Here is an 11,035-nt window from a genome sequence, read left to right as displayed (position 1 = left end):
ATGAAAAGTATGAAAAATATCGGGGGGAACATACTACGTAGCATTCCAATCAAACTAAATGCACCAAGAGAACAAATAACGATAGAATGGATCCATATGCATGATATAGGAACGGAAAAAAGTTTTCGTGTGTAGAGCAGCGCTGCAGATGCATTTCAGCACCATGGACAGCGCACTCCCCGGATTACAACGCATTTCTCTGTAGTTTAAACCGTTCCGTGTAGCCTGTAATAAGTAGGATACAAAATAGAGCAACTTGTAGTACTAAAAAGAAACAATTCTTAATCGAAAATAGAAAAAGTGCGCACTTACCATTTGTGCAGAGGCGTAGGATGTGCTGAAAGGGTGGAAAGCAGCTGTAAAGAAGACAGGGCTGGAAGTGGGACTGAATTTAGCCGTGCTTCGTGCAAAGCTTTCTATACTTCCGTGGGAAAGCTTTGGTTTGCGTCAGTGCAGAGCAAGGTGCCCTTCGCTTGACATTTTCTTGATAATAGGAGTTTGATAAATCATTGGCCTTGGATTCTGATTTTTAAAGGGACACTGGACGAAGACGCGTACGCGTGCGCTGTTAACGCACATGCCGTTTGTACGCGCGTGTTTGGACTGACTCATTCGCAGCTGATTAATACGCTCGGCCCCAGGGAATGTGTACACAGGCACACGACTCGTTAAGACAGGATTTGCAGGTAGCTTTCGTTTTGGGGAGAGTTGTATTACTGCACCTGAGTAGATGCATAGAAGCCTATTTCAACTATTTCATGCGATTTCAACTAATCGCAGACATTCTAGTTCGTTAGACAGAATGTGGGAGTGCATATTCTGCATCCTTTCTTCAAAAGGACAAAGCATCCACAATAAAGCCTACTTACACAGATTACATTTGCTTTGTTTTCTTTATGCATGCTCTATAGGTACATTTTAAAAGTAAATGTAGGCCTAGTAAATAAGCTAATTAGTCCAAGGTGTCATAACAAATGCGTCTTTTTTAAATCTCGTTTTAGTGAAATAGTAAACAATAGTTTTAATGAAATAGGAAACTAAAGTAAAACAATAAAACAACCCCCCAGAAGTATAGCAAATATTTTGCCATGACGGAGAACTGCAGATTATTGCAAACTAAGTCATATTGCTTAAATGAACGTATAAACTATATATAGGTTTCACACTTGAAGGAATTTACGCACACATGGGCTATAGGCTATATACCCACGTGCGTCACTGAAACGAGCATTGATCAAGCGCAGAAAAAAGTGGGCGAGGTCTTCATGAAATCGCTGAAGCTACTCATTTGTTAAAGGGAGTAAATACCTTTTTTTAGTAACACGTGGTAACTGAGGAATTGGCCTACGACAAATTGGAACATACTGGCAGTGGACGTTTCAGAATAGTCCAGTGCCACAAATAGCTCATCCCAAAATACTGCATTGCGCATGGCATTGTTCAGCTTTAATGACCTAACGGAATGTGGGCCTGCATTCAAGTTCATTTGGATTTGCGTAAAAAAGCACCTATGCAAAACCTCATTCAAATTCAAAAAAACTCATTCAAAATACTGCCTGCTTTCAACCTCAGATCTTGAAGCACCCATCATCTGAACCCGCAGTGTCATGAAAATAGCTTATTGGCGAGCCTTTGCCCCTTCGTGTTCTAGGCCTGCGCGCGATAATCACCTGGCATGCACGCCGAGCTCGAGCCGCTCGTAAATCTGCGGCAGCTCCAGATAAGGGCCACGCGCGACTGAATTAGCTTGCTGCTATGGGTTTAATTACTTTGTCAACAGAGAATAATTGTAATTGATTTCTGCCCCTCTTCCCTTGTCTGCTCCAACACTCTCCTTCTAACGACACAAGAGGGGAGTGCACAGAGATGGACAGCTCGCTGCCACAAGTCGTGGCTGTGCTGTTCTAATTGCCCAAGCCGGACAAATTAATTTTAATGTAGGCCTATGGGGAATTTTGATTTAGTCTCACGAGGAGCTATGAAAATAATCCTAAATATATGCCTATAGCCTACTCTCAAAATCATTCAAATTGCACTGTCAATTCATCAGCACACAAATCGTGTCAGGCGATAAGATCATTTTCGATCATTATATTTGTATTAATTTAACTTGCATATAATATGCCTACTATTAAATAAACCTAGCGCTGTTAAACATTAGCAAGAACTCACCGACAAAAAAAGCTAGAGTTGTCTCATCTCGTGACCCTCCTTGGCCCTAGATAATACTGATCACGATCGCAAGCTCGTTAATTACAAGTGCCCATATAATTAATTTCACTCTTTTGACCGGGCTTGAGATAACGGCTCGAGTTCTAGCTCAGTCGCTTTGGAGGAGATTCAGCGAAGCGGAGGGCCACGCATCTCCCACAAAACGCTACTCCAGGCACACAACCACCGCAGGCTTTTTCCACACATTGAGTTTCTCAAATAAGCCAAGTCGCCAAAAGCGACGAGACACATCAACACAGAATGGAAATTGATCAGTCTCTGGTTTGATGAGTTATCACCGAAGGCAACCCCGTTTTGTGAGACATGCGAAACCTCTAACTTAATTTCTAAGGCGTGAGCCCAGTCAGTTTTACTTCACCACCTGCTTTCTGCACAACATATAGTGAATTATATCTTCGTGCCTGAAATGCATTGACGAAACAAAGTGATGAACAAAGTGAAGACAGGACTGCACACACAGTCTTTATCATGGAAAAAAGAGCTTTATTAAGCAAACGCTAAATCACAGAGGATGCAGCAGCTCATCAGAAACGCCTCTCAGTTTATGATGCATGGTCTGGGGGTAGTGGAGAAACATTTAGTTCCCAGCATGGCTATTCGGTGGAGGATGCAGGGGGGGGGGTAGTCAGCCATTTTTATTACTTTTTTTAAGGCAGAAATTCACTCTGGGCCACTACAGCAGAACTTGCTTTCATAAAGGGACACTTAGAAAACCATTACAAAAAGGCATGAATGCACCTGCAGAAGGCTACATTAAAATTGGGTTAATGCAGTAGAATTTTTGACATTTTGCAACTGAAAATATATGGTAGTAGGGAAACCTGTCGAGAGCAGCTCAGATTGAACCGATGGGATGTTTTGACTACTGTACGCATGGAATGGAACACATGAACCAAACACCACCATGTTCAATTGTACTCCTTGACTTAATTTATTATTTGGTCATGGAGTAATGAGTCATGTATATCTGATCAACATTTCAATGCTGGCCTTGAGGTCAAAGTGTCTTAAACATTACATTTCCTAAAAACCTAATCTCTACTTCTAACAGTCCTCTTGGGTGAAATGTTCTGTCTTTACTTTGAGCAAGGCAGGGCAGGGCACTGTGCTGATGATGTCATCCTGGTTATACAAAAGGTTATCTTTGATTGGCAGTAACTAAGTGATGTGGGACCTCACTGCAGGCTGTACGTCTGCTTCCTGTCCCGGAGTTCAAAGGTGACGAATAGGGAGCGAGGGTCCTTCCTGTTCTTGCGCACTGTGATCTTCCCCTTAAGCTCCTCCCCTACAAAGGGAAAACAGGAAAGTAGAGGTGTGAGAGGCGGAGCAGCGACCGGGCGTCCTGAGAGTGGGATAACGCGTCTTGGTCTTTATTGGACCAAGATGTCTCACAACATTACAATCCGTTTTACCTGCACCAAGCAAACAACACAGAGGAAGGAGAAAAGTGCAGGAGGACCAAGGGACAAGAAATGTCTTCTTTTTTTTTTTTTGCATTGCTGCGACACGAAAATGAAACCCTTCCAGAACAATACTGTCTGTCCTAAAGAAGGGATACACATTGAGTACAATGGAGTGTGTTTTATTTAAATTTTATTTCAACACTTTGATGCGCGCAGTGACGATATGTGTATGGGTGTGATGTGCTTTGATGCATGTTTATGAGAGGACGTGTGTGTGTGTGTGTGTGTGTGTGTGTGTGTGTGTGAAGGGAGGACACGTAACTCAGGCAGATGGCAGGGAAAATCTCCATGCATTTACAGTATGATTACACACCCCACGCTGGCGTACAGGAGGCCAGGAGGAGAAAGCGATGATTACGACGAATAATCACTTTGATTAACTTCACGTGTGACTGCCGGGGGTAAATGAATGTTTACCCAATCGGCAAACAAGCATCTTCGCTACACCCCCGCCTCCGCCAAGCGTACCCTATAGCTGGAGGTTAGAGGACGACGGGGAGCAGAAGCGAAAGGTGGAGGGGGGGGGGGGGGGGGGGGGAAGACGTTGACTGTGGTGTTTTCCCCCAGCGAGCCGACCGCCATCGCTGCTGTCAAATCTCAGCTGCCGCCGCCGTGGCAATGCCGCTGGCGCTGTGCTCCGAGGACGTCGCTCGATTACAGAGGAGTGAAAGAACTAGAGCGTTGACTGGAGGAGTGTGTGTGCATGTGTGAGTGAGTGAGTGTGTGTGTGTAGGAGCATATGTAGTATGTGAGGAGGGAGTAGGGAAATATGAAAACACCCGATGTTTTAACAAACTACCTTCAGTTCTAAATACACGCCATCACTAGCGCAGGGCCAGGCTCTCTTGGGCAGCCTCTAAACTCTCCCTTCCCCCTGTGCAGCGAGCGGAGAGAGCTGCAGGAACAGAAGATATCTAGCTTATAAAATAAACCCAGTCTAGAGCAGAGCCTTTTAATCCCAGGCCATGCAGAGTAGAGCTTCCAAGGAGGAGACAAGGTAGCAGTTTCTGTGGTTATTCATTCCTCGGTCGCACGTCTGTCTGGCCGGGTCACACCAGGAATCACATGTTCCGAGAGAGTCCACTCACCCACAGGGAAAGGAAATGAGGCCTGTGACTGTGGATTCCAGACTGCTGGGTGCTGTTCCGGTTCGGGCCACACCTCTGCCCCAGTTCTGAAAGGGCCGGGTGAGTAGAGAATCAAGGAAGTGGTTGGCGGGTGCCGGGCTACAGTAGGTGGAGCACTGCGCTGATTGAGTCCATTCATTCTTTTTATAGTGAGGCTGGGGGGGGGAGAGGGGTCCAGAGGTTGTTCCCAGACTAAGCAGTTGTGTTTGGAATTTGCAGAGCCGGGATGTGTGTGTGGTGTGTGGTGTGGTGTGTGTGGTGTGTCTGTGTGTTGTGGTGTGTGTGTGGTGTGTCTGTGTGGTGTGTGTGTGTGTGTGTGTGTCTGTGTGTGTTGTGGTGTGGTGTGTGTGTGTGGTGTGTCTGTGTGTTGTGGTGTGTGTGTGGTGTGTGTGTGTGTGTGGTGTGTCTGTGTGGTGTGTGTGTGTGTGGTGTGTCTGTGTGGTGTGTGTGTGTGTGTGTGTAGTGTGTGTGTGTGGTGTGTGTGGTGTGGTGTGTGTGTGGTGTGTCTGTGTGGTGTGTGTATGTGTGTGTGTGAGAGAGAGAGCTGAGGGGCAGCAGTAAGCCGTCTCAGCAGGACCAGAATGCACTAGGGGCTACAGCTGGGCAAAATTACAGCTGGGCAAAATACTTGGAAATAAAAGGCCAAAAGAGTAATTGTTTGACCTGTGACAGTCTCCTGAGAAAAAAAATCCCTACAGAGAGAATTCAGAGTTTGGAATCAAAGAATTAAAGAGTTAAAGGAATAGTCTGGTATTTAGCATCATGAGCCCTGTAATAAGTTATTTACGATCATTTACAACTGTCCATATCAACATTTTGACAGACTGCACTCTTGAGATATTAGTGCTCATTGGTCATGTTAGAGCATATATATGCCCACAGAGATCCATGGGGTACTTAGCTGTGACATGAGCAATGAGTAATATCTCAAGAGCGATAATGAGCAATATCTCAAGAGTGCAGTCTTGTCAAATTTTTGATATGGACCGTTGCATATGATCGTAAATAACCTTATTACAGGGCTTATAACGCTAAACTTTGCGAATGACTGTAGTACTTATCTGCCCAGAAAAAAAAAAAAACACACACACACACACTGACCAAAGCAAAACCTCCACAGTGAGCAGACAGGCGCGTCGAACGGTGCTAAACCACAGTTTCTTCCCGCGGTGCTTGAGGAGGCGCCGGTGCCTCTCTGGTAATCAGGCGCGGGGCTGAGAGAGTTAACCATGTGTGGAAATGAGAGGAGAAATGGAGCTGGTCTTCCGCGGAGACGTCGTACATCAACGCGCCTCGGACGGCGGCCGCTCGCGTCCCAGGAGAGACGCTGCCTCACGGCCCTTCGGCGAGGCTCGGGAGGGGGGTGGGGACGGGGGGGGGGCGCTCGTCACGCGGGGGTATAGGAGGACTTAAGCACCAATCAACTGTTGATATGTTTGACTAATCGCTGTGTGTTGTCCATCCATCATCAGTACTGCGGCGTGTTGGGCAGACGGGTCAAGTTGTGACAGGAGGCCCAGGGCCCAGGCTCTCTCTCTCTCTCTCTCTCTCTCTCTCTCTCTCTGCAGCAGTGTGGACGGCAGCGTTTCAGCCTTGCCTCCTCCACCTGTACCAGTTGTTTTGATGCAGCCCCGCCCGCCACTGTTTGCCCGTACCCCCTCCCATTCTTCTCTTCTCCTCTGTCCATCCATCCATCCATCCATCTCTCTCTCCCTCCCTCTCTCTCTGGGGAGGTGAGAGGGGGTGCCAAGGGGCTGTATATCCTGAGCACCTGTCTAAGAACATAACGGCAGCCCCCCCAAGACACCTTAAGGAGCTTAGAGAGAGACAGAGAGTGAGAAAGAGAGAGAGCGATAAAAAGAGAGAGAGAGAAAGAGTGATAGAGACAGAGAGAGAAGGAGAGAGAGAGTGGAGCGCTAGAGAGAAAAAGCCGTGTCGCTGCAATAACCCGAGGCAGAAGAGTTATGGCCGGACTCAGGAAGGAGAGTTGCAGGAGGAAGGAAGAGCGCGAGACCTGCTGGCCAATCACGTCCGCCACAAACTCACACCCGCGTCTCGCAACTTCCGATTGGCGGCTGGCAGTAGGAACCAGGCCACCAAGAGGATCATGGGATTTTTTGCGCAGAAGTATGAGCTCCTTTCCTTGACAAACACAACCCAAAGTGAGTAAATAAGTAAAAAGAAAAAAAAAATGTTTCAAAGGAGGAGGATGTAGAAAGCTTCCTATAAGGAACCACCACTCCTCCATTCAAAACCCAAACAAACGGTGGAGCTTGACAAATGATGCAGTGTTTAATTTATTAACCTGCCAGACAGGACTTTTCGCGGAGATGTTTTGTTCCGGCCCGCCGCGTTTCTTTTCCTCGTCCCCCCCCCCCCCCTCCGACACACACACACACATCCCCCCCCCCCCACACACACTCGGAGTCGCCTCGGTTAATTACTGCACTCGTACAAATGGATCAAATAAGCTTCCGTTTTGCCCACCATAAATCACCAGAGACAAGAGCTGACAAACGTGGTGTACCTGCGAACCACGCTCCTGTGTATAGACCTACCAGTTAAGTAGTATAAAAAGTATTTGTAGGGAGAGGGGGAAAGGGGTTGTGTTTGTTTGTGTGTGTGTGTGTGTGTGTGTGTGTGTGTGAGTGAGAGAGAGAGTTTTGTCATCTTCAGGGTGGAACACTTTCTGCTTGTTTCTGTTTATGTATTTTAGTGTGAGTGTGTGTGTGTGTTTATCACAGTGAGAGGAGAGGGAGAGAGGGAGAGTAAGAGAAAGGGAGAGAGTGTATGTGAGTTGTAAACCAGCTCTGTAGAGCATGGGGGGGGGGGGGGGGCAGCCACTGACTGCTGTTAAAAAAGCCCATTTGTGCTCCAGCACTGTGGGAGGGGGGGGGCCCGGGGCCACCAGGGTGCTGGGCTGGGGGCCAACGAGTTTCAGGAGTGTGTCAATAACCTCTCTCCTCCCTCTCTCTCACTGCTTCCATCCTGGCTTTTTAACTCGTTTCCTCTTCTATTTAATACCTCTCACCCGATCTCGGCTTCTCTCTCGCCCCGGCGTGTCCCTCTTCGGCTTCTCTCTCGCCCCGGCGTGTCCCTCTTCGGCTTCTCTCTCGCCCCGGCGTGTCCCTCTTCGGCTTCTCTCTCGCCCCGGTGTGTCCCTCTTCGGGTCCCTCGCGTCCCTGTGCGATGTCAAGGCCTTCGTGGGCAGAGAGCTCAGCCTGTTTAACGCTTTAACGCCACGTAAACGGACAGCGCGCGCAGACGCAGGGGCCGTCTGCAGCGTGGGAAGATTCGCAGACGCGTCCACAAGGAGAGGGAGAGGCCCGCGGAGGTATGATTGGGCTTCAACGCATGAGGGTGGGATTTCCGGTCGAACACACCGCGTCCGTTCTTCTGTAAACAAGCAGGCACGGGTGGATTCGAGGAGATGCTAGAGGAGCAAGTTAAGAAAATGCCAGCACTGTGGGAGGGGGGGGGGCCCGGGGCCACCAGGGTGCTGGGCTGGGGGCCAACGAGTTTCAGGAGTGTGTTAATAACCTCTCGCCTCCCTGCACAACGATCCAACTTTTAAAGACAACTAAAAAACAAACAAATCTATCTCTAAATTCATGCAGGGAAATCGCTTAAGTGCTGAACACTGATGTCACAACCAGCCGCTGCGCCATGAATGACTAGGGTGTGTGCGAGTTGGCGCACAGACCGCATGTGTGTGTGTGTGTGTGTGTGTGGGGGGGGGGGGGGGGGGGTTCGCGTGCCTGCGTGTGTCCGTGCATGTGTGTGTGAGACTCCTGGCTCAGGATCATGGCCCGACAGCGTCCCCTTGTATTACCCAGGGTGCAGCAGAACAGATGCTCATTGGCTGTAAAACCAGCACAGCTAATCAGAGAGGTGGAGAGAAAGAGTGGGGTGGGGGGGGGGGGAGAGAGTAAGAAATGTGTTTTTGTGGGAGTGTATGCGTGTGGTGAGGGAGTAATTGAACTACATTCACTGAGCTGGCAGCAGACTATTACCAAGGTCTTTCCGTTTCATTCATGTCTGCAGCGCGGTGTCTCTGGGTGCGTCCTCGCTGCGTGACATTAATCACAGGGACCCCAGCATGCAGCGGCTCCTAAATGGCTTCCCTATTGTACGTCGTGCATACTGTCCAGGTCTGAGCCAGTGAGTTTGTGTTAAGTACTTGGTTTGAACTTTGGGTGCATATCAGAGAGAGAGAGAGAGAGAGAGAGAGAGAGAGAGAATGAGAAAGACTGAGCGAGGAAATGAGTGTGTGTGTGTGTGTGTGTGTGTGTGTGTGTGTGTGTGTGTGTGTGTGTGTGGGTGTGTGGTGTGTCTGTCTGTGCATGCGTGTCCATTGATAAATCAAGGAGAACTGCCTAGGCACTGGCCAGTGTCAAAATAAGTATCTTATTAAGGAAAAATAGGGGGGAAAAAAACACACATGTACACACGCACGCACGCGCGCGCGCACACACACACACACACACACACACACAAACAGCTGCCAAGAGTTGTCAGCAGATGCCAGCAGGCCTGTGGCAGATCAGTGTATCCTTAAATGTAATCTATTAGCGTTTTACACACACGAACACACAGACACACACTCACAATCGCACAAACTTCATCAATGAACCCATTTCATTTAGTTGCATCGCTTCATTTGAATCGGACGATCGTTCAAATGACAGCGCCCAGCCTAGGCTGTCTGTGAAACTTGACACTCTTGACTGAGCGGCGTCGGCGAGGACGAATCGGCAAAACGTGAACTCCGGCGTGCGGCAGCGGCGCCCGATCTGTCGGCCGCATCTCCGCGGGAGCAGCGATAGCGTCGGCGCCGTGATGGTCTTATCGCCGCCGCCTCTGGCCGGGCTGTGGAGTCGGAGCGGACCGCGGACGTCCAGCCCGTCTGCGCAGGTCATTTATTACCCCGGCTTCTATCTGACAGAACTGGGCTGAGACCGGACAGCGCGGACTTACGGCGCCATCCATCGTCACATCACCTGACACGTCCCCGATTCCCATTACGATAACGCACGCACACACACACAACTAATCACTTACAGCGCACACATCGCTTACAATACACACCATCATCTCAAATGACTTCCTATTCATCATTCGTAACGCGCGCACACACCACGATGTCTAATCGTGTCGATAGTGTTTGAGCGTGGAACACAAATATATATTCAAAAGCAAAAAAAATATTCCCCAGGCCTCCGCCGCCGAAGACGAGTTCATGTGTGTCGTTCATAAACTGGCTTTCGCTCAGAACTAGTTGTACTAGTTGTAAATGATGGTATGTATGCGCTGGGCTGTGACAGCTGTCATAGGCCTGCTTCGCCGTTGACGTACGGCGCTCTCCCTGTGAAGCGGCGTGATCCAGCGACGGGGGTCGGCCGCGGCGAGCCATCAGATAAAGTTTTGACACGCTGTTTCTGACGACGGACCGCGATTGGTCTGGATCCGTCTCCGTCTCCCTATCGGTGACAGATAACTGGTGTCACCCTCTCCGACTGCGCCCGCCGCGGCAGACGGATGACCTGCGTCTCGCCGTCGTGTTCCTCTACAGAGTCCCTGACGGGAACAATCAAATCGCGGGTCGACAGCCGAGGGCGGAGACGGACGGACGGATGGACGCACAGACGCGCACGCAGACAGACGCGCACGCAGAGAGACACGCACGCAGACTCGGACACGCGCCGACGCGCCTCGACATCAGCGCGGACGCTCGCTCACGAACAGGCGTTGTGGGGTTTAGGCGTTGCCATCCATTCGCTAACGGCACGATGTCAACAAAAAGGTTTTTTATTTATGTAGTAAACAAATGATACAAAAAAAGTGGGCCCTGCTCACGAACATGAACACACGCACCGGTTCTCCACAGAGGGACAGCCGGTGAGCGCAGCTGGGGGAGACTGACCTGTCTGGACTGGGAGGGGCTTCTCCAGCAGGAACACGGTCTGCTTCCAGTGAGTCTTAGTGACCCGGGGACCCGTGGAGAACATCACCTGTCGGAACAAACTTTATTCAGGACTTAACCCACTGGTGCCAAATTGGAACAAAAACTATCACAGGAACAGAGAAGGAGTGGTGAAGCCTTATTCCAGCAGTCTTATTTCCATATTCCCTAACCTACTAAAAAAAAACAGCCAATCCTATAAATATTTTTTGTCCTCACTGATGTGCAGAGACAAATCCCATCCACAAGCC

At 49.2% G+C, this 11,035-nt stretch overlaps 1 protein-coding gene across 1 annotated transcript in view; it reads right to left on the bottom strand.

The window, feature by feature from the left end:
• Positions 1-2,796: 2,796 nt before the first annotated feature.
• Positions 2,797-11,035, bottom strand: part of prmt3 (protein arginine methyltransferase 3) — a 39,690-nt gene continuing 31,451 nt past the window's right edge. The window contains exons 15-16 of the mRNA XM_084437268.1: positions 10,746-10,833; positions 2,797-3,517 (exon numbers count right to left, since the gene is read on the bottom strand). Coding sequence (XP_084293394.1) covers positions 3,408-3,517; positions 10,746-10,833 — 198 coding nt within the window. The 3' untranslated portion in view covers positions 2,797-3,407. The remainder of the gene's footprint in view (positions 3,518-10,745; positions 10,834-11,035) is intronic.

This window comes from Borostomias antarcticus (genome assembly GCF_949987555.1).
Source record: "Borostomias antarcticus genome assembly, chromosome: 4".
NCBI classification, from domain to species: Eukaryota; Metazoa; Chordata; class Actinopteri; order Stomiiformes; family Stomiidae; genus Borostomias; species Borostomias antarcticus.
This window is presented reverse-complemented; position numbering and strand designations above follow the sequence as displayed.